This window comes from Pteronotus mesoamericanus, unplaced genomic scaffold, assembly GCF_021234165.1.
Source record: "Pteronotus mesoamericanus isolate MK-2021 breed Mesoamerican mustached bat unplaced genomic scaffold, CSHL_Meso_final contig_73, whole genome shotgun sequence".
NCBI classification, from domain to species: domain Eukaryota; kingdom Metazoa; phylum Chordata; class Mammalia; order Chiroptera; family Mormoopidae; genus Pteronotus; species Pteronotus mesoamericanus.
Genome location: NW_026555245.1, coordinates 34,808,601 through 34,832,888, shown reverse-complemented (window position 1 = coordinate 34,832,888; position 24,288 = coordinate 34,808,601). Strand labels below are relative to the sequence as shown.

Sequence of the window (24,288 nt, the reverse complement as noted above, 5' to 3'; positions counted from 1 at the left end):
GAACCCTGATTTAATAAGTGATGTTATTCATAGACTTCTGAGCTACAAAAAATTTTCGAAGCAATGAAATGATATCCCCACTACAACAAAAACAAAAAATTCTACAAGTCTTACATCATGTCAGTGAGTTGCCAGGATTTTGTTATTAAATTACCTGGAAGTCAAACCTGGATACAGTATGAAGAACAAATACCTGTTTGTCTAGCACTATTAATTTACATTTTTTCCCTAAATATTAATCTTAATCCATAATTGTCTCTGAGATACCATGAAAATTCATTATCTTTAACAAAGCAGGAAATGCATGTAATACAAATATTTATATATTCTATATTATAAATCTTCTAGGCATTTTTATAAATTGCTCTTTACAATCAAGACTGTGGTTAATAATTAAGAAGCATAATATTATATTAATGCCATGCATTTTTCAAATTTGAACTAATCAATGTACTCTTCATTATTCTATTTCCTTGAATACTTATCTGATATAGTAAAAATAGTTCTTCCTTCTTTTTCAACAAGACATACAGGCTCAGTAATTTTCAATATGATTTATTCAATCTAACTAAAGTAACTTCAAATCAGAGACACGTTTACAAACCAAAAATTATGATACGTAACAAATCAAAGTATTGGAGTGCTTGAGCCCATAGCATCCTATTATATATGAACTACAACAAGAGTGTAGCTTCAGCATTAAAAATGTGGTTTCCATACAACTTTGAAATTTCTTTTGTTAAAAAACAAAATCCATTTATATGAAATTCACAAAAGGCAAATGTATGGAGACAGAAGGCGCATTTGTGTTTAGGGCTAAGGGTGGGAATGAGGGTTAACTGTAAGTGGGCACAAAACATTTGCAAGGGGGAAGGATGATGGAAATGTTCTAAAACTAAATTATGGTTCTGGTTGCATATATGTAAATTTAGTAAAAAGGCATTTTATTGTAAAATTAAAATGGTAAAATTTATGGTAAATAGTAATATCTCAATAAAGCTGTTCAAAAATCTATGGTTGTCAGAAGTAGCAGCATGAGCAACTGTACATATGGGAGGATGCCACATGCACTGTTATGAGAAAAAGAAAAGCACTAGTGCGGAAGGCACAAATTAGTATAAGGCCAATAGGCAAAAGCAGGGTAGAAATCAAGCAAATCCATAGAGCCAAGGGTTCTCCTCCACATGCTAAAGCCATTTCCAAGATAAAATGTAAATGGATGAGCAATATGCCGTCCAAATTATGATGAATTAAAATGCCCAGAATAATGAACTAAAGAATCCACAATTAACTCAAGCACATTTTAAAAATGACGGTAGGGATATATCAGTGTATCATACCACTATACAACATAATCTAAATTTTTTTAAATTTATTGATTTTAAAGAGAGAGAGAAAGGGAGGGGGGAAGAGTAGGGGAGGGAGAGAGAGAGAGAGAGACAGATCAATTTGTTGATCCACTTATTTATGTATTCATTGGTTGCTTCTTGTATGTGCCCTGACAGGAGATTGAACCTGCAACCTTAGCATATCGAGATGAAATCCTAACCTAACCAACTATGCTACCCTGCCAGGGTTTCCATACAACACAATTTAGACAGAGCCTCCAATACCACATGGAGTATATTGGACCAAATAAAGCTAGGCAACTTTAATGTAAAAGCTGCATTTAAAGGTGTGACTTATTTGATAATCTGCCAGACCTAGCACCTTGATTCTTTACCACTTTACTCAAGTAGAACATTTTCACCTCCCTTTAGCCCCATTCCTCACTTTTCTTCAAATCATACTGAATAGTCAAAAGAATATTATCTTTCATTTGTTCTAGCTAAGTTAATACAATAACCATAAATTAAATCTTGTCCAACATGACAAGAGTTTTCAATAGTAAGGGAACATACTTTTTAAAAACAAATACAAATGCTAAACATTTATTTTGTTTCAAGGGTTTTATGCTATTTATTTTGGGTATGTTGTACAACTGTTAATAGCTGATACACCCTCCAATATATTTGTCAATGTCATCGCTATATGATTTAGATTGTAATGTCCTCATAAACAGCCAAAATACTTAGTAGGTTCAGCTACATGGAACTTGGAACTCTGTTGGACAAGAAAAAGAAAGTTCTAGTTGATAATGAGTAATTCAGGAAATTCCAGAACAGAAACTCAAAATAGACAGGATTTTATGGCATAACAGGATATATATCATTCAAGTGATTCCTGCCAACACTCACATTATATTTACTTTTTACTCTAATGAGTATATATGTATTTACCTAGACTTAAGATTGGCTTCTGCTGACTTGCTGGAGTCTGTAGAAGCAATAAAGCTATTCCAATTATGACCAGCTCAACAGGAAAATCCTAATGAAGAAAACAAAAAGAGTTGTTAAGAAGTTCCAGAGCCATGGCTTTATAACATGTATCCAGGAAGAGTACATTCAACATGAAAGATTATAAACCTATTTCAGTCATCCCTCCATACCACTGGGCTCTATATTCACAGATTCAACCAACTACGAATCACAAATATCTTTTAAAAGATGTTAAATTGTTGTTGATGTTAACTATGTACTTAGATCTATGATGGTTACATCTGTACTGAACAGGTACAGACTTTTTTTCTTGTCATTATTCTCTATTATTCCCTAGACAATACAGTGTAACAACTATTTATATAGCATTTACATTGTATTAGGTACTATAAGTAGTCTAGAGATGATTTAAGATATACAGGAGGACGTGTGTAGACTATATGCAGAAACTATGCTATTTTATTTAGGAAACTTGAGCATCATTAAGGTTGGTATCCACAGGGGTTCTGTAACCAATCCTCCAAGGATAGCAAGGGATGACTACATACAAAATTACCTACAGCAAGGCTGCTCTGTTAAAGGAAGAATTGGTGAATGCCTGAGCAGTCAGACATAAATTCAAAACCTTATCATATCTGGCCAAAAAGCAATAGGCTAAAAAAAAACTAATTTAGAGAAATAACACCTTAACACAATAGATCTGCAAGTTTTAAAAACAGAGTCTTTGCAAGTCACTGAAAACTACCTGAAATCCTTAATTTAAGAATATTTCATTTCTGAAAAGTAGCTCAATTGTCTACTTACCTAATACAGACATGATTCATCTATATAATTTACATAATGCATTACACTAAATAAATTTTAATAAATAATATTATAATAAAAGAAACATTAGTACCCAGGGAGGCAGAGGTTATTTCTAAATTACAGTGATTTATTAAACAAAGCAATAACCATAGAAACTTAAAATCATTAATTTCATTAAGTTTTTGAACAAAATGAAAAAGAGAAGGATACATACATTAAATTCCAATAAATAAGACACAAATGACATAAGATGTATTTGAGGATTCTAAATATAGAAAAAATTAATGTATTATAAAACTAAAGAAGGTCCACCACACATTCCTAAAATTACTTCATTCCAAAATTTTACAGAAGTGCCTGCAGAAGAGAAATACCTATAAATCATGAGGACAAGCAAGAAAAAAAAGAAAAGGATATGCGAGGTTGAGCCATGTTAAAGAAATACTTGAGATAAAACACTCTGAGCCACTCAGAAGTTATAATCTTGGAGATGCTATCAAAAAATTAATAAATATTTATCTAAAAATATGGGCTATGCCTTTTAAAAGGTGAAGTTAATCAAGTTGCAAAATCTTCTCAAGTGTCTGTTTATGAACTTTAAAAACCCAGCTAAGGAGAAAAATTACTTTTTGAATATTTTTGAATGAATATATTCTAATTTGTGTATTTGCATCTTATATATGTTCACATATACAGTTGACAACTATGAAGCAACTATTTGAGGACAATAAATGCATTTTGAAACAAATATACTAACAGTATACACCATCCCACTATTTTTTCCCATTCTCTTTTCCTCAATTTCATTTCAAATTCTGCATGTACATGAGAAAACAATATGGAAACCAGCATAGGAATTAAAATTTCAAACTTATCAGCTACCAAGAGGATCAGAGACAAAAAATGTTATTGTAATGCTATCACTGGAAAGCCTTTTCACATAAACTATCACTGAAAGTCACAATGTAGTTTTTCAGGGTTCTTAAATGGTCTAGAAGCATGTTATCAAGTGAATGTAACTTAAAGGCATGAAGACATAAAGAAGACCAACCTGTTCAGAATAGAGAATGAAAGAAAAACACCTGAAGATTCAAGACACCAAAAATAAGGAAAAAGTAACAGAAGGATTAAACTAAATAATCTTAAACTGCTTACATTCCTGAGAGGTTACAAGATTTTTGTTTCATTTTTTCTCTTTACTTTTTATATGTCTGTATTAAAAATTTCATCAGGTACAACTTTGTTAATTACCGACTAAAATTAAAGTAAAAGTTTTTAGTGTACAGAAGGAATAGTCTAAGTGTTGATCCGTAAGGCAGGTGAAAGCTCCTCCAACAGCTGATTTTCTTTTGTTGTTATTGTTGACACTATCACATGTAATTGATTGATTTTTAATGGACACCAAAAATTGGTACCATTTCATGAGATCTTTTAATAAAAGCCCATGTTGGACATGCCATGTGCCACTTCAAATACTACAGCCACTGCTGCAGTTACTCTTGCTTCCTGCTCCAGACCAATAAGAGACGCAGAAGCACAGGGAACTTAAAGCCCCATAATCCAAAGTTCGACCACTAGGCAAGAGAAGCCCAAGGACAAACACCCTGCCCTTTATTCTGGATTCTTCAGGAGGATTCTGAGACATACATTCGACTTCTCAGAATATTCCAATGGATAGAGCAATTGGTTGCCTATAGCAGTAGCCAACTTGGTAATACAGTCAAACTTCAGTTCTCGAACATCTCAGTTCTGGAACAATTCAATTCTCAGCCAACTTGTTCATGGAAGAAAAATCTCAGTTGTCCAACAAAACTTCGGGTTTTGATTCTCTACCCAATAACCCTCTCATGCTGATATCTGTATGATCAGTCACATGTGTCTCAGGCAACAAAGGAGATTCCATTTTTGAACAAATAGCTTCTCCAACAGTTTTCCAGAACAAATTGAGTTTGAGAACCAAGGTTTCACTGTATTTGTATTGCCTCTCCCATGGTCAGTATTTCACTCTTTTTGTCCCTTTCCCACCTGCTTCCTGTGATCACACACACAAATGAACTCCTGTTGCATCATCCTAAGCTCTGTGGAAATTTAATGGAGTACATCGGACCAGAGATTGCTAGAAATTCAGGCAAGGGACCCCAATTTGATCCGGTGAGGGCCAGCAACCTCCCCCTCAGAAGGAAGGGAATTGCAAAAGTGCTGGTTAGGAAGTACCCAGGACAGCAGATTAAAAAAGTGACCATGAGCTGAGGGGGCCAGATGCTGTTTGTCTGAGGAGACCTCGGACAGATGCTTGAGGCCTGTGCGTGGCTGGGAAACTTTTGCCCTTACTAAAAATGGCGGTGAAAGAGGGTCAAAAATGCTGGGGAGCTGACAAGAATGATGGACACTGACTCATCTTGAGAAAAAGCCTGAAGCTCTTTTGTGTAGGGATTGCTGGGCCAAATTAAAAGCCAGAAGGCGCTGGGAAACACAGAGGCTTTTTTCCTTTTCACTGGCTAGCCCAATCAGCCACAAAAATCCCAGGGTCCTGGGACCTGGAGGGTCCTTGGAGACCACATGGTTTGGAAACATCCTCGGCACTCCTCCCACACAGCAGACAGCGGCAGTGCTGACGGTGCGCCAGCCAGGCACACACGGACTTGTGAGAGGTGCTTGGAGCCCAACTGTGACCGGCAACGCTGTGCTGCAGACTTCTGTGTTTCTTGAAGGATGGTACTTTTAAGTAGTATATTCTGAAACTGGTCTGCCTTAGCAGAGGGCAGTAGGGCTATTTGTTTTTTGGTGTTTTAAAGGGAGCAGAACTTTGAGGCAGAAATCTGCCGTTATTCTGAAACCGTATAGCCTTTAAATAAACAACCCCTTTCCTTTTTCACCAAATTCTTATCTCTAGAGTTATGCCTCTTGGAGGCGAGCAATTGAACCCTGCTGCTCTTCTGGAACAACATTGGTTGGTTCTGTACCAGAAACCCAAGGTGTGTTTTTGCCTTTAGGAAAACAGGGTCTGCTTTGGGGGGAACTCAAACTACTGCAGAGCCTGTCTAGAAGAGGAAATCAAATATTAAAAAAGAGAAAATGCTTTTATACTCAGCCACAGATGTCACAGGAATTTTAATTGGAGTCTACATTTTGTGGCACCACCTGTGTTCCAGGCACTAATGGGCCCAGGGATGCTTCTGTGAACAAGATAGTAAGGGAAAAGGTGTTTTTGTTTGTTTTTAAGTGAAAATAAGGTGTAAGAAAAACTACATCAGAGGTGACTGTCTGTAGTAGACACCACAGAGATGGCAGCCCAGCCTACACTATCTCCCCTGGCCACGTCTTTGCTGCCTGCCCTGGCCCTGGTCAGAGCCGATTCATCCAAGCTCAGCCAATCACACAATAGGGGATTAATCAGATTCAGTATTTGTTTCATTTTGGGGGTTTTTCCGCAAAACTAGAGTTGTGTGTTCTTCCATCAAGAAGCACATAAACTGTGTTGCTCTTCTTTCTATGATGTTAGTAGCTGTTGATGCTCAATACCTACTGCCATTAATTCATCAGGAGTTAGAGAAACATGTCAAAGTGCACTATGAGGATGCAATGAGCAGAATTCACAATCTAGAAAACTCTACAGTTCACAATAAGCTAGGTTTTTCAATACATACAGAATGGGGCAAAAGTGGGTTTACAGTTATTCATATGGAAAATAATACAATAATTAGTAATAACACAAGAAGAAACTGTTTTGTGTGTCCACAACGGTAAACCTACTTTCACCTCACCCTATATACTTCACAAAAAAAAAAAAAAAAAAAAAAAAAGTGAGGGAGGGTTTGGAAAGGGACCACCTTTAGTGTAAAAGGGGCCTAAAAGATCATGCATACCAAAACTATATTATGTGTAGGCATATACATTTCGGTATTAAAACTACTTTAAACATGTAAGAAAGATATTCCTATAGAAGTCAAGATAGGGGACAGAGGAGGTTGTAATTAATATAATGGGGTGCAGAGTGGGGCAGGGGTCCCCCCAAAAAGCAAAGCATATTCCCCACAGCCCACAGTTGGGGAATGGGGGAAGAGCATGATATGGCAGTTAAGATACTTTTCATAACCAAAAGCAAGTTAATAGTTGTGCTGCCACCCTAGGTGAAATGTGGATGTGACTAAGGCATTCAGCGACTCATGACATAGCCAGGGCAGGTGGCCCATCTGGATGTCCCGTGTCACAGGGTACTCTTGCCCTGACTAAAGATGGCAACCGAAAGAAGGTAAAAAGATACAGGGAACTGGCAAAAGTAGCTCATTGTAGGAGGGGTCAGATATGAGGTCACATAGGGAGCTCTGGGTCACATTTAAAATAAGGGCGGGCAGCCATGAAGCAGCAGCCTTGCGTTTGGAAGAGTGTAGAACGGCCACTCCATCAGTCATGAGGGCAGTAGTGAGTGGCAGCCGTGAGGTAGGAGCCATGAGGAAAGGGGATTCAGCCTTCAGGTCTGGTGTGTAAGGAGGTGCCACGCAGTCTAGACTAAGGAGATGCCATGTCGTTTTGGATTAAGAGCTGGATTAAGAACCTGCTGGGAAACCTGCCTGGAGAACACGGCAGCAGAGCTGATGGAGCTGGGAATCGTGGGGACCTGCCTGACTGCGCACAGATTAGTGGGAGATGCCTGGAATGCTGAACTGTGACCAGAAATGCTGAGCCGCAGACTTCTGCTTTTTCTGAAAGACGAGGCTTCAGACTGGCGTGTTCTGTGACTGGCCTGGTTTGGCAAAAGAAGGCAGGACTATGTGTTTTTTAGGTGTTTTAAAGGGAGTGGGACTTAATGGCAGAAACCCACCACTATTCTGAATTTGTATAACCTTTAAATAAACAACCCCTTTCCTTTTTAACCAAACTTTTGCATTGGGAGTCACGCTTTTTTGGCAGTGGACAATCAAACCCCACCGCTGTCCCAGAACAGCATAGGCAGGGTTCTGTAACATTAGGAGTAGGTTTGTGGGAAAGCTCTGTGGTGGCGGAAAAAGTTCAAACTGTGTGATGCTAACTAGGGTGTTCACCTTTTAAGTGGCAAGGGAAGGGGGGAAATCACCTGAGTGTCTAGTTTAAAAACGCAGATGCTTAAGCCCCATTCAACCCAGCTAATTCAATATCTATAGAGGTAAGCCCCTCTAGAAACTCTGCCTAGGGATTTTTATGCATACTGGTTTGAACCATTTCACTGCAATATAAGGTTCACAACACTTGTTTGTTTTCACCTAATTGTTTGTAGCAAAATGTTTGCTATAGAAGCTGCTTAATAAATATATTCTAAATGTGTATGCTGGGGTAGGGGCAGATATATAATAAGATGATCAGAGAAGATAGTAATTTTATAGTAACTCTACAAAATTATAATTGATAATTATGTCCACTATTCAAATGAGTCTAGTACAAGCAGATAGAAAAATATGAGGTATAGTTAAAACACACAACTCCTGGTAATTTAGCCGTATAATATTTTATGTAGTATTTATCCATAAAATGTTATTTATTTATATTTTTCTATATATTATATATAATCTATTATATACCTAATAAGTATAATTATATATAATTAGATATATAATATAGGTATAATTATATATCTGAAGGTGTTTGATATATGATTTTAATATATTTATATAATATATAATAGGTATTCTATAATATATGACAGATATCTGTTACTATATATTATTAATGCATATTATTATACATAATAGAAATATACACAATATTATAAAATATATCATTACATAATAGTATATAAAATAGTAGTATCTCTAGAGTCCCAGCATATGTGAAACCATTGTAACCACAAGATTGACAAATTGACAAATGAATTACTTGAGACTTCCTCAGTTCCCTCCTTTAACAAAAATTTCTCCATTTCCTTATCTGCCATTCACTTTTAATCCAGTTTGGTTCCTACCACCATCACTCCACTAAAACTGCTTCCTCCAATGTGAACAATAAACTTCTACTTGCTGCCTCATAAGAGTACTTACTTTCCATCTCTTACTTTAAATCTTCTCTCTATGCCACTGTTGACCATGCCCCTTTTTGAGATATTCCTTCCCTTGATTTTCATGTCATGTCTCTTTTGCTTGTCATACAATCTTCTAACCATACTTCCCCAGACTCCTATTTGTCAGCACACTGCAAATATCAACAGCAACTGTGCAGTTTCAATGCAAGCCTTATCATGCAATCCCATAGTTAAAACCCTTATTCCAAAGTATATGTCTACAAATCTATACCTTTAGCTTAGCTTCCATCCTGAATTTTAAAACCACACAGACAATAATTTATAATGCATACTTACCTTAAACCAAGCATATCTCAAATCAAATTATCATTTTCCCTCTAACATCAGCTACCATTTTTCAAAGTGAATGGCACTATCCAGTTGTACAAAATAAAAACCTAAAAACTCTACTAAGGACCCTCTCCTTGACCATCTAATCAACCACAGACCCTATTGATTTCATCTCCTATATTTTTCTTTTCCCATTTTCATTTCCCTAATTAGCACCTTGCTATAAACTAAATCACGTCCTTCCAAACCCAGATTTATACACTGAAGCCCTACCTGCCAATAATGTAAGTGTTTTGGAGTAAAGGAGCAATTAAAGTTAAATGAGATCATGAGTGTGGGACCTTTCATCAGTCAGATTAGGGTCCTTTTAAGAAGGAACAATAGGGATCTCACTCTTGTTCTCTCTATCACATGAGGACACAGCAAGACAGCATACGTCTCCAAGCCACGAAGATAGCCCTTGCTATCTTCGAATCACCCAACACTCTGATCCTGAACTTTCTAGCCTCTAGAACTGCAAGAAAAATAATTCTGTTGTTTAAGCCACCCAGTCTGTGGTGTTTTGTTATGGCAGCCCTAGCAGTCTAAGACATCCCTCCTCACTCCCTGCCCTGTTATAAGTGTTGCCCTTCTCTAAACCTTCCTCTACTCTACCATCAGAATGACCTGCCACACACAAAATATCAGTGCACCTCTCTGCATGTTATTACCTAGTAGATAAAATGGAAACTCAAGTCTGGGCCTTCTAGACCTTAATCCTTCAACAATACTCAACACCTTTTTGTTTTCTGAATAGTCCATGCCTGCCTGCCTGCCCTCTCATGTTTCTGTGTTTGGGCATATGCTGTTCTGGCTGAGGGAATGCCTTCCCAGCCTCTGGTGTGTCCTAGGGAAAGTCCTGTTCATACTTTTCAAATCTGAACTTGTGCCCTACTTTCCTTAATTCTGCTCTTTAAATATATAAAAGTATTTACCTTATTGTATTACAATTATTTATTTGTATGTCTTTAAGTCCCTTGAGGCCACAGTATACCTTTTCATCTATGTATTCTATAGGGTTTGGCATACAATAAATATTCATTACTTGTGCTCTACATGAATAAATTAAAAAATGCCAGAGTGGTGCTCTAAAGAGTATTTAATGATTCATTTTTATAATAAATAGTAGTTGTACATTAACACTATGATCTAATCATATTAGAGCAACACACCTTTGATATGAAGTACAGAGCACACCCACCCAGCTCCTTTATAAAAGACTTGCTTAAGTGATAAGTGACACGTTAAAATTTCTTACTATCCTTACCTCCCTCAGAAGTTCAACACTGTGCTCCAAAAGGTGAATTAAAGATGAGCATTCCCCAGTTATCTTTAAGCTCACTTCACAGACACACAGCAGCTGAAGGGTCAGCTGGGTAAGCTGAAATTTCCAGAATACAGGATGACGCGAAAGGCTTAAATATACTTCCTCGATAAACAGCATCACTTCTGTTGTCTGCATCAAATCTTTTATCTGTTTAAAAAAGTCATTATATGATATTAAAATAATGTACAAACCAAAGAATAATTTAAAGCTATAAAGTTAACAATAAAATATTTTCTCTAAACCTATAAAGCCTTAAGAAGATGAAGAAATGTACAGACCTCAAATATGGTTAAACTATACATTTCTGCCTTTTCCTTTTGTTGCTAAACAAAATACAATTTGTAACCGTTTTTATTACTGCTGTCTGGCATCAAACATTTTCACTAATTTTTCTAACTTCTCTGAGAAAATATTTCTTAAGACAAATTACATGACAGTGCCAACATTCTGAAGGAAATTAAAGTTGGCTTTGAGTTCTCCAAATGAACTCTCCTTTCTACAATTGCAACATCATTACCTGGTAGTAGAGGGTTAGTGAGTTAGTTTAATGCACTATTAAGTCCTTCATCTGCCAAGGTATTTTTCTCAAAAAACCCTAAGTGAGAGCATCATTTCCACACTCAGCAGGTATAAGGAAAGATCATATTCAAATAGTAGGGTATCTACTCAACAGGTATTAGGAAAGACTTGGACACTCTTGAAAAATCTCAATTCAATTCAAACCCAGCTGTTCTAATCAAAATTCTGGAGTTGGTATTAAGAATATGGTCCTTCTAGGAGACACACTGGAATTTCCCAGAAATTACAAACAATGAACCATTTGCTTCAATCAGGAGCCTGTGTCTGTTAAATTCATCAAGAGGAAAGCCTATAGCTGACCAGCTGTAACTTTCACCAGTCCTTACCACCAAAATAACCTCAGATGACTATATGTTATACATAGAAAAATCAATTCCGAGCAAACAAGAGAAAAAAGATAAGGGGTAGGATATAGCAGAAAATAATGTTATAGAAAATAAATGTGAAAGGTTTAGTAAATTATTTTTCTCTTTTGCAAATACATAGTGGGAGAGGTAAAGGGCCATCCAGAAGAAAAAAAGGAATTTAAAATGAAGTAAAGCCTCATTCTTATTTGACATTTTGTGCATACTTGAAATTTTCTATAATAAACAAATTTTGAAAGGCAACCTCAGCAAGTTATCATTATAAAGACTCTCTAATCTTTATCATTACCAAAGTTATTGACAAGAACAATTTTGAAGTAATGTTTTCTCTTTATGTAGAAATAGACCATGTGCAATCGGTAACATGTATGATGACAAGAGTCATAATTTCAAAGAAAGAACAATTGGGGCCAAAGTCAATAGTAAAGCTTAAGACAGGTAAGTCCAAATAAAGATAATTCCAAAAATTTTAAACTGAGGAACAATTGACATTATAAGAAAATGAAACAGGAGTTTTTCTGATCACCATCTGATCATAGATCAGTAAGGTGACATGGCTATTTCTAAAAAAAAGAAATGAATTAATGTGATTTTATGCAAGTGCTCAATATGAGTCAATACTGTATTCAGCTCTTAGAAGAATGTTTCATAGTAACACAATGTGGGCACCAATGAACAAGAGAATTCCTGCCAAAGAAGAGTGAAAAGTCTGGAAACCATTTCACGTAGAGAAGTAAAGAAACTGATGAAGAAAGAAAGGAAGGAGGAAGAGAAGAATGGAAAGGAAGAGAAGGAAGGCAGAGAGAACACACAAAATAGGATGCAGATTGGCTTTATAAAAACCATGTTTTGTTCTGAGAAGAATGGTGACTAATGAATAGTCTTAGGAAAATGTAGGTCAATTAGAAGAACTACTAGCTTTAGGGAAAAAAAGGGAAAAAAAGAAAAAAAGAAAGGAAAGGAAAGAAAGAAAGAAGGAAAGAAAGAAAGAGAGAGAGGGAGGGAGGGAGGGAGGGGAAGGGAGGAAGAAGGAGGGAGGGAGGAAGAGAGAGAGAGAAAGGAACAAAGAAAGGAAGGAAGGAAGAAAGGAGAAGGAAGGAGGGAAAGAGAGAGGGAGGAAGGGAGGAATGGTTGCCTTGCAAAATAGCATGCTTACTATCACTAAAATTTTTAATTTGTCATGGGATGGTTGTGTTTTAAAGAATATAAGAAATACTTTTAGTAAGTGGGAAAATGGATTACATTGCTGCTCAGATCCTTCCTAACGCTCAGATTCTTCATTCTCATAAAGCAGATGTGTTAAGTGATTAAATGTGTTTATGTTGCTACCTATCTCAACTATATTTTCCCTCACCTATCTCAACTATATTAACAAGTCACAGATTCCCAGAAATATTCTTCAGAGCTCATTTTGAGGAGTATTTAGGCTTCTCAATATAGTTTCACAAAGATGAAGACAAAGAGCTATCAAAGAGCAGAAAACAGGGTGGTGTGAAAAAGTGTACCCTAGTTCAAGATGTTCAGCCTATACATTGCTTTACTGCCCACACAAAACAAAAGCTTTGGAAAAGCCACAGGAGAATTCATTTTCATTAGCTTTTCTATGTCTTGATTACAGGAAAGCCAATTTATGAGTCACAAAGGAAAGGTTCACTGTAGTCATTCCTTGCTAACAGAAATTTAAAACAGGTCATCTGTGACCTCAAGTGATCACTCTGAAAAATATTCACAGATCCTCTCCATTAGCTAAGCAGCATGGGGCTCAGATTCTAGGCAAAGGTCAAACCTCAGTGATGGGATGGGATGGCCTGATAAATGAATCACTACATTAAAATCACAACTCACTGCCAAATGGAGGTTGGTTGTTTGTTTTTTTTTTAATCTGCAGTTATGAAGACATTAGCTCAAATTTATCTCTTCCCTGAATTTCCTAGGCATTTTATCCATACCTCTGTGAAATATCTTTCATCCAACTACTTTTGAACTATGAGACTTTATATACTTGTTTTAACTGTCTTACTACACTGGGGGCTTCTCAAAAGTAGGATCCATCAGGGTCAATACACATGTTGTACAGAGACTTGTGGAAACTGAAATTCAGACAACACTCTGCTGGTCAAGCCCTGGGTCGCAGGACTGTATCTGCCCTGAGATATACCTTTGTCTAATTTGCTCAAAGAGATCTCTTTATTTTCTTATAGTTCAGTGTCTTGCACAAGTAGAAATCCCACTCAAGATTTTCCCTGAGAAGACTCTCTTCAACAAAGTTTTCAATCCTACTAATCCTAAAAAGAACTATGCTGATTTACATAGCTGTGAATTTAGTTAACATTATATATATATTAATGTTGAATCTAGATTTGGTTCCTTCATTATTTCCAAAAGCCTGCAAGCATTTCTAGAGTCAGGATTGTGTCTCAGTTTTCCAGGCCACATAGGTTCTACTTAATGTATGACGAGAACAATCAACACTCACTGAAGCTATATTAATGAAGGAGGATGAAAGACCTTACCTGTAAACATGGAACCATGTCGCAACACAGCTGAAGTATCTGCTGTTCCAACGTTGATGGCTGTTCTTTGTCACAAGAAACCCAGGGTTGAAGTAAGACTTTCAGTAGGGCTAGTCTAAGTTTAGCATATTCTTGTAACTGGGATGGTTCACAATATAGATACCACAGAAATGGGGACATTATTTGGACGCATGACACTTCTGACCTGCAAAAACATGTAACACAGAAGGCAGCCACTGAGTTAAAGAGTATCGGGCAGGCGTCAAATATCAACTAATAGTTCATGACCTATCATAAACTATGTTATCATCAAGTTTAACTTTTTCTCATCATTCTCCTATTACACCACGACCTGCCTAGACCCATGCCAAACACTTCCTTGTACGCTGGAGAAAATGACTCAACACCTGGAGACCATAAGCCTGATGGCTAGGAATAGGAGAGTCTCTACCTTCTCACTAGAATAGCATCTACATCTCAGTGAATATCAGAATCATCTCAGAGCCTGTTTAGACTTATAGATGTTAGGACCTATTGTCCAGTAATATGCCACAGGTATACATATTTGGAAAAACTCTGTAGTTGAGATTCTATGTAAAACAAAACCAAACAGACAACCCAAGAAGATTATAACAGTTAATATTTACTTGTGAACTTGTTAACATGGTGTGTAAATAACTGTACTTCATGCCTTTAAAGTAATTTGATCCTCAACACAACTCTATAAAATAAAAAACACTGGGTTGTCCAAAAAGTTCATTTAGTTTTTTCCGTAAAATAGAACACATTTTTCATTTTCACCAATAACTTTATTGATTTGGATATTCTGAGTGTGTCAGCTATCTCCCACATAGTATGAGGTTGACTTTTCTCAATTAATGTCTCAACTTGATCGCTATCAACTTCAACTGGTCTACCCAACCGAGGAACATTATCCAGCAAGAAATCTCCAGCACAAAATTTTGCAAACTTTTGACATCTTTCATCAGTCACCTTCTTCATACACTGCATGAATCTTTTTGTTGCATTTTAGCTGTGTTTTTACTTTTCTTGAAATAATAAAGCATAATATGCTGAAAATGTGCCTATTTTCTTGCGTCTTCCATATTAAAATGGCCACACAAAAATTCACTTATTTTGATTAAGCTTTTTTTTTTTTAATGGACAGCTGTCACAACACAATCTTAACAAAATTGTTTTGAATGAAGTTAAAAACTAAGCGCTACTAGAACCAACTTACAAGAAAAAATCCAAACAAACTTTTTGGCCAACCCAATATTGTATCACATTATGCACAAACTGAGGCAGAAAGAGGTAAAATAATTCGCCAAGGTCCTCCACTTAATCTACTGCTATTCGAAAAAGGAAGGCCTTACCAATCTTTTGTATCTTATTTCAATATATCCCAATAACTCCAAGTCCAAAGTTACTAAAATGACAAAATAACCTTTCAAATATAAAAATTTCATCATGTCTTTATCAAGCTTAAAAGAGTTTACCCTTAAGATAAAATATTTATCCCAATTCACAAACCCTCCATATTTTGACCACTGCTTATCTTTCCAGCCTTATTTCTTGCTCTTCTCTATTCTCCACTGAACACTAAACTTTCAGATCTCCCATCAAGTCATCAGGCTTCTTTCTCACTTGCTGTTCCCTCTACCTGTAATACCGTCATCTTTCTCCCTTTTCTATTCCTTCTTTTATCTAATTTCTATCATCTGTCAGTTTTCTCCTTTAAAAAGACTTCCTGAGGGCCTTCCCTGCTACCTAACCTAGATCAGAGCCCTACTTTGTGCTCCCACAGGACAATGACTTCATCGTCATTATTTTTTAATATCTCTATCTCTTGTCAGACTATAAGCCAAATGAGGGCATGGACGATGGGTTCCTGTTTACTTCTGTATAACCAATACACAGTACGCCTTCAAAAAGATGGTAGGCCTTCAAAAAGATGCTTATTTGATCATTAAATTAAATTGATTCAGTTATACTAAATTGTAGAGTAGTTTTACAATTAGCATGTACTAATTAAATATCGTATCTTTATTTTGTTCTTCATACTTATTATACATAAGATATTATTAGGTAAGATACAAAGAGGAACCAGGCATCATCCATTCTTAAGAAGCACAGACTCTAACAGGAGCAATCAGTTCTGTTCCTGGACTACAGGATAGAAAGTGAAAAATTGCTAAAAGAAAGGTATAGAGTGCAATGCAGCATAGAGGAAATAGTACTTGATTTATAATTTGTTTATTTATTTATTTATTTATTTTTTAGAGAGAGAGGGGATGGGAGGGAGAAACAGATGGAGAGAAACATCAATGTGCGAGAGAAACCAGGCATATGCCGTTACCGGGAATTGAACCAGCAACCTTTTGCTTTGCAGCCTGACACCCAACCAACTTAGCCACACCAGTCAGGGCCGTCTTATGATTGTCAATGTAATTTTATAATACTATTCATTTTACAACAAAGTGATTTCAAAATATCATTACCATTAATAAAAATCTTAAAGTTACCACATCAGTAAGATTTAATTAATTTATTCATTTATTTATTCTCTGGGCAATATGTACTTAATACCTATATATCATTCACTCTTCTATGGACTAGAAATAAAAATAGATTAAATCCTTGCTCTGATGGAGCTCACAGTCTGTAGGTATGTTTTTCCTAAAAAGGACAAATATTTACTCGATCTACAAAAAACAAAGGACTTTTCTGAGTTCATAATAATTACTGAAACATCTTTATCAAACTGTCCACTTTAGAAAACTAAAAGCAGTTTCAGAGATCAAGCAAGTGATGACTTATTATGAGTAAGATTTTGAAGCACAGGTTTCTCAAAAAGAGATTTAAAAACACTGTTTTCCCATCTCTCTCTAATAATGTAATCCCAAATAATAAATACGATCCAGGTGTCAAGGATATACACTAATAGCCAATCAGTTTTCTCCTACTTTGAGATGCTGAAGGTGAAATGCAAGGTTCATTTAGAGAAATATATTTCCAAGGTACTGTTATTACTTGACATCAGTAGCATAATGTTGAACTTTCTTAAGGACAATATACTATTGTGCTTTTTAAAACTCTTTGGCTTAATCTGTACCAATTTTAGATATTGCATTTCCTTTGCATTTCCTATGTGGTATGTAATAATTAACTATAACTTCAGTATACACAAAATTGACAGGGCTTATGAGAAAATTAGAAAATAGTAAAACATAACCAGAATTCCAATGCGATTAAGAATATTTAAAAATGTAACCATGTGCATGTATCTACGTATACCTCTTTCATATTTCTTTTTACCATTAGGAGAAAAGTGGCTGGAAAAGACCTGGAATGAGACTGAAAAACTGAGACTTCTGGTCCCATTCTGCCATTCACTAGCCATGTGATCTTCAACAAGTCATTTAATGTAGCTCTCCTTAGTTCCCTCGTCTAAAAAAATGTGATAGACTGCATAACTTTGAAGTACCCAGGTCTAAAGACCATGACATGACGGTCAGTTTACACAATTCTCAGTTCCAAAGGTGAAGTTTTAACATTACAAGGCCTTCTGCATATGAATGCAGAGTTTAATCATAAAATAACGCCCCCCCAAAACCTTGCATAATAATATACTGTTATTTCTGGACATCTACATACTATTAAAAATGAATGCAAACAGCTAGTCCAATCAATAATTCCTAACACAGAAAAAGCTAGATTACAAGCTATCTTTGCAACATTTTGCCTCCTTCCCATAGTTGTAAATCACTATTTAGATTATTAAATTATTCACCTTCTTTCTTTTTTAAATTGTTTTATTGATCATGCTATTAAAATTGTCCAAATTTTTCCCCCTTTGCCACCCTCCATCCAAGACCCCCCCATTTCCTCAGGCAATTCCCATACCATTGTTCATGTCCATGGGCCATGTGTGTAAGTTCTTTAGCTACTCCATTTCTTGTACTGTACTTTACATCCCATGGCTATTTCTATAACAAATTTGTACTTCTTAATTGCCTCACCTCTTCACTCACTCCCTCAAACCCACCCAACCATCAAAATGCTCTCTTTATCCATGATTCTGTCTCTATTCTTCTTGTTTGCTTACTTTTTAAGATTCAATTGTCCATAGATATGTATTTATTGCCATTTTCTAGTTCATAGTTTTGATCTTCCTTTCTTAAGTAAGTCCCTTTAATATTTTATATAATAATGGTTTGGTGATGGTGAACTCTTCACGGTTTTTTGTTTTGTTTTGTTTTGTTTTTTGGTCTGGAAAGCTCTTTATCTGTCCTTCTATCCCAAATATACCTTTGCTGGGTAGAGCAATCTTGGATGTAGGTCTCCACTCTTCATGACTTTAAAAATTTCTTGCCAGTCCCTTCTAATCTACAAAGTTTCTTATGGGAACTCTCCTGTAGGTAACTAACTGCTTTTCTCTAGCTGCTTTTAATATTCTCTCTTTATCTTTAAGCTTTGGCATTTTAATTATGATGTGTTTTTGAGTGGGCCTCTTTCCATCCATCTTGTTTGGGACTCTCTGTGATTCCTGGACTTGCATATCTGTTTCCTTCACCAAATTAGGGACGTTTTCTTTCACTATTTTTTTCAAATAAATTTTCAATTTCTTTCTCTTTCACTTCTGCTTCTGGCACTCTGACGTGAATGTCGGAACACCTGAAGTTGTCCCAGATGTAACTTATGCTATCCTTGGGTTTTAGGGGATTTTTTTTTTGGATTCTTTTTTTCTCGTTGTTCTGACTGGTTATTTTTTGCTTCCTTATGTTCCAAATCATTGATTTGATTCTCAGCTTCACTTTGTTGTTTCCCTGTAAATTGTTCTTTATTTCAATTAGTGTATCCTTCATTGCTGACTGGATCTTTTTTATGCTGTTGAGGTCCTCACCAAGTCAAGTTCCTTGAGCATCCTTATAAACAGTGTTTTGATCTCTGCATCTGATAGATTGCTTATCTCTGTTTTGTTTAATTCTTTTCTGGAGTTTTGATCTGTTGTTTCATTTGGGCCATGTTTCTTTGTCTCCTCATTTTGGCAGCCTCCCTGTGTTTGTTTCTATGTATTAGGTAGAGCTTCTATGACTCCCTGTCTTGGTAGCATGGCCTAGTGTAGTAGATGTCTTGTGGGGTCCAGTGGCACAGCCTCCCCTATCACCCAAGCTGAGTACTCAAGGTGTATCCTTCATGTGGGCCGAGTACACCCTCCTCTTGTAGTTGAGCCGTAATTGCTGTTGGCAGGTCGATGGGAGGGATTTACCCAGGCCAGTCAACTGCAAGGACTGGCTGTGACCACTGACCGTCAATAGCTGCCCTCCATGGTCAATCAGCTGTGCAGGGACAGGGTATTGGTGTTCTGACATGGTCTGTAGCTATCCACTGGGTGTCCAGACTCTTGGGTTTCCTGGGTAGTGCTGGCCAAGATTGGCCCGTACCTGTGTTCTGCCTAGGGCCACCCTGCTAGAGCTATAAAGCAATCTGAGATGGATGCTACTTGTCTTGGACTTGGAGATTTCCAGGCAAAGCCAAGCTGTGAGTCTAGGCTGGCTGCTTCTAGTGCTGGGCCTGGGGCTATTTAGCAAGAGGTACAGGGGCTGAGGAACTGAGGGCTCCCTGAGGCTGACTATTGCTTGTTTGACAAGATTTAGGAAGTTGTGAAGCAAGAGCCTAGACCAGCCATTCATATGGAAAAGTGATCCTAACAGTTTGAGTGGGCCTGTTAGTTGGGTGGGAGAGTCTCAGGGGACTTCAAGGACAGAGCAAACAATGTTACCCAGGTTGATGGAGTCTCCAATGTGGCACCCACCTGCTGGCTCTGTGGTTCTTTTGGGAGAGGACTCAGAAAAGGGAAAATAGCCTCTGCTTGCCTTTCTGTCTGGGAGGAAGCTATATCCCAGCTCCCTTTGATGCCAGACACTTCAGTTTTTTCCTGTATGTTATTGGAGCCTTTCAAGCTCCTACCCTGGTATCTAACCTTCTTTCTAAATAACAACTTAAAGCTGCTAAGTTAACTTACTCTAAAATTAAAATCAGGAAAACTAATAGTCTGCTGAAAAATGCAATCAGAATTACAATTTCTACTATGAGAATAATCTCATAGTGCAAAAGAATAATCTCATAGTACAAAAGTAGAAATAAAGGAACTGAAATTATTCTTCACAAATAAATATAAAATAATTTAGAACTTGTAAAAGGCTCTAAATAGCATACCCTAATACCTGATAATTTAAATGAAAAGAATAAGTCAATAGATGCTTATAAGTAAATAAACCAAAGTCTATTAATAATCTTTTTTTCTTATGAATATCTGGAAAAATTTCATTAGAATAACTACATCCCCATCTATTTAATGAGAGCAATGTCATTAAACAAATATATTTATTATAACTTTGTTATTTTGGGTTTCTAACACAGTTGAAAGATTTATTTAGTAAATATTAATGTTACCCTTGAAAATGCAATCCTAGGTCAGAGAAGAAAGGATGATGATGTTCATTTTTGGCTATTCATTTAAATGCCACATGGATTTTCTGACTGGCAGATGATTACAGGGTTCCCTATATCTCTTTAAAACTTCCTATAGCAGTATATCCTGCCTAGAAATTCCATCTAAAATTGAAGTTATGGACTCTAAGAAACTACATCTATAGGACACTGTAAAAACTTCAAGAGTAGGAAAAGATGAATGAAGTTGGTGTGGTAAGTGCTAACTCAGGCATCGGATTACTCTAGACAATGGTATCCTAGCATGACCTTGCATCATGGTGCTATGTATATATTATATATTAGGAGGAACTCCACAAACCACTGCCTGGGTCCTGCCAATCTATGAGCCTCATGTATATAAATCCGATGCTTGCAGAGCACTTAGAAGTATGCCAGGCATTATTAATACAAAGAATAATGGCATAGTCTTACACTTGCCCTCAGGAAGGTTTCACAGTTAATAGAGGAGACTTAATTATAAGACAATGGAGTGAGTATAATGTTAGAAACCACAGCTGAAATTATAGAAGCATATAAAAGATACCTAACCCAGCCTGTGGTAAGCTATGACCTCCTAGGAGAGGAAAAGTCTAAACAAATATTTACAAGAGAAATTAGGAAACGGTGCGGTAAGATTTAAGAGATGAAGGTACGTACTAACAAACAAAAGCATAGAGGCAAGGGAACAGCACTGCCTCCTGTGTGAAAATCAGTTACTGCTTTATCTCACAAGTCATGAATTGTGAGAAAAGACAGAAGATAAAATTGGTGAAACAAGGTGAAACCATATCATACGCAGAGCCTAGCATAACATCCTAGATTTTATCCTGCAGCCTGGGAATTTTCCAACTATTTCAGAAACCAAACTCCTTTTTTTTTTTTTTTTAATAGAAAGCTTCCATAAGATATCAACCTGTAAGTTCTATAAAAACAGACCCGAAGTGGGTAGGGGATTCCCTGTACTTAGCGCATACATTGCAAGCGCAGTTTGGAAACCACAGATGCAGTGATTTAAGCAAAGGAATGATACAATAAGATTTGCACTCCTGATATGTCACTCTGGTGGGTGTGCAGAGAATGGATTTGAGCAAGATGAAATTAGAGGCAAAGATGTCAGTTAGAAACAACTGGCAAAAACCAAAAAATACTGACCTAAGCCGGTGTCATGGTAGTAAGGATAGAAGAAAGGGGGTAGCTTTGAAGACCATCAGGAGGCATTAGTGAAGCTAAACTAACTGCTCACATGGTTGCTATTTAGTCCTAGCTGGAACTGTCACTTGATCCCAATTGGCAGGTTTCAACAGGGAGAGTTTAACTCACTAATCAATTTCCAGGTGAGGTGGGGAGCTATGTATTGTGTATGGAGTCTCAAGGCTTTATGCCCTGTTTTATAGTATTGCTAGGAGAATCCAATTGATTTATGTTCTTTTGCTTTACATTATTGTTTAACACAACTATTAAAATGATTTGTCATTAAAAATTTTTTAAATGTATAATAATTTACTGAATATTTCTAATCAACTTTCCTAACTAACCAATGCTTAACTGCTTTAATAATAGGTTTTCATATATTTAATATTTGAACAATCAATAAATGCGGTAGGTATTTATTTCCTTACTCTTAAAAAGAAAATATAAAACTATACATGCTTAAAGACATTCCTTTTCTTCAGTCAAAGAAGCTTAAAAAGAAAAAAAAAAACCAAGCTCTAAAATTACCACATACCATTCTATCACCCTCAGTTATTTTATTTTATATTACCTTTCAGGGCACTGCTGGAAAAAAGCTGTCAGCTGCTGCAAAAGTACTGGCCAGCAATCAGGTCTGTGTTCAAGCACAGTGATCAAAGGCTGAGGATGATTTCTGAAAAACAAAGAAAAGTCACATTGGAAACTGTCATTTCAGGACCATACATTCTCAATATCCAAATATAGCGCCAGAAAAAAAAAAGGCCACTACCATCTAGAGACTTTTTGCAGGATTCATAATTGTCACAAAATGATCATCTGCTTCATTTGTTAGCAAGTTGGTTCATTATAACTGATATTTTTTCCTTTAAACTGTTTTGCAGAAAAGAGAATGAACCCCAAGTCTTAGAGACCCAAAGCTGAGAACAGACTCTGCCACTTAACAGCTCTATGACCAGCCAAGCTCCTGAATCCAGTAGCTCTCTCATCTCCATCCCTCAATTCCTTTATTCCTAAAAGTCATGCCTCCTTCTCCTACTGCTCTCTTTAAGAACCTGGAAGGTTCTGTTTCTCTAACATTGCCCCAGCTTGTAAGCACTATCTTTTCTCTGTTTCCATTTACCCCATTTTTCTCAGTGTATGACTCCATGTTCCCCCAACATTATTTAAGATGAGAAAGAGAAAATACTTCTCCCACCTCAAATAACAATCTGCCCAAACTGAAAATGCTTGAAATTTCTCTTGAATGAGGATAAATCCTTTTATTTTGGCTACATTAATTAAGATACCTAAAAAACCTATATAAAACATAAGATCTGAAATCTGAGGAATCCTTAAATAAGAAAAAAAAGCACAAGTTATTTTAAATAGTTCAAAAAGTCTATTAGAAACTCTAAATTCATTAGATTCTTAAACTATGAAGCACTACACAAAGTTTTTAGTTATTATGTATGTGGCTTTTTCCTCCAAAAATTTTTTTAAATATAATGTAAATACTCATTATAAATTCAAAAATAGAGAGATATCCATGTTTTTAATATAAAAGGAATTAAACACATAATGCAATTTTTTAACCCAACAATATATTACTAATAATGATTTTTTAAAAAAACAAACAAGCAGACTAGTTTCACTGAAATGATTTTTTAAGATTGCCTACTTGGTAGTTTTGAAAGTGTGATCGCCTTTCCAGCAATATCAACATCACCTGGGAACTTGCTTGAAATGTAAATAAATCCCAGACTCCAGCCCAGATCTAATAGCCCTCCAGACAATTCTGATGCACAGCTAGAAGGCAGTGGTTCTTAATCCTGGCTGCAAGTTAGAATCATCTGTGGAGCTCTTTAAAAAAATACCAGCGTCCAGGTCTCAATTATATTGAGGTTGCTAGGAATGGGGCCCAGGCATTAGTAATTTTTAAAACTCCTCTAGCAATTTTAATGTGCTGCCAGGGTTGAGAACCACTACCAGTAAAACATCACTGAAGAGGAAAATTGTTAGGAATTAGAAAGTTTTCTGATTTTTGCTTTCTCTCTTAAACAGAGAAGTATGTCAGAACCATCACATTCAAACACTCATCTTAAACCCCTCTCTGACACTACTACACAGTTCTGACTATTATAACACCATCTCTTTATTTTCTCCTCAACCTCACCTAATCTATCAAGCACTGACTTCACTTGCTGGCAGCATGTTTTGCTAAAGCACAGGGTATGTCTGACTGATCAGGTTACTTACATTACAAAGGATCACTCTAAGCAATTTGTTTATGCCAAAACTCAAAAATCATATAAAAATCACATTTCTAAATTTCAAATTCTCTGGCAGTTAA

At 36.3% G+C, this 24,288-nt stretch overlaps 1 protein-coding gene across 1 annotated transcript in view; it reads right to left on the bottom strand.

Annotated features, from left to right (window-relative positions):
• FOCAD (focadhesin) overlaps nt 1-24,288 on the bottom strand; it is a 321,816-nt gene that overhangs the window by 215,387 nt on the left and 82,141 nt on the right. The window contains exons 6-9 of the mRNA XM_054583210.1: nt 22,531-22,632; nt 14,271-14,475; nt 10,754-10,960; nt 2,280-2,367 (exon numbers count right to left, since the gene is read on the bottom strand). Coding sequence (XP_054439185.1) covers nt 2,280-2,367; nt 10,754-10,960; nt 14,271-14,475; nt 22,531-22,632 — 602 coding nt within the window. The remainder of the gene's footprint in view (nt 1-2,279; nt 2,368-10,753; nt 10,961-14,270; nt 14,476-22,530; nt 22,633-24,288) is intronic.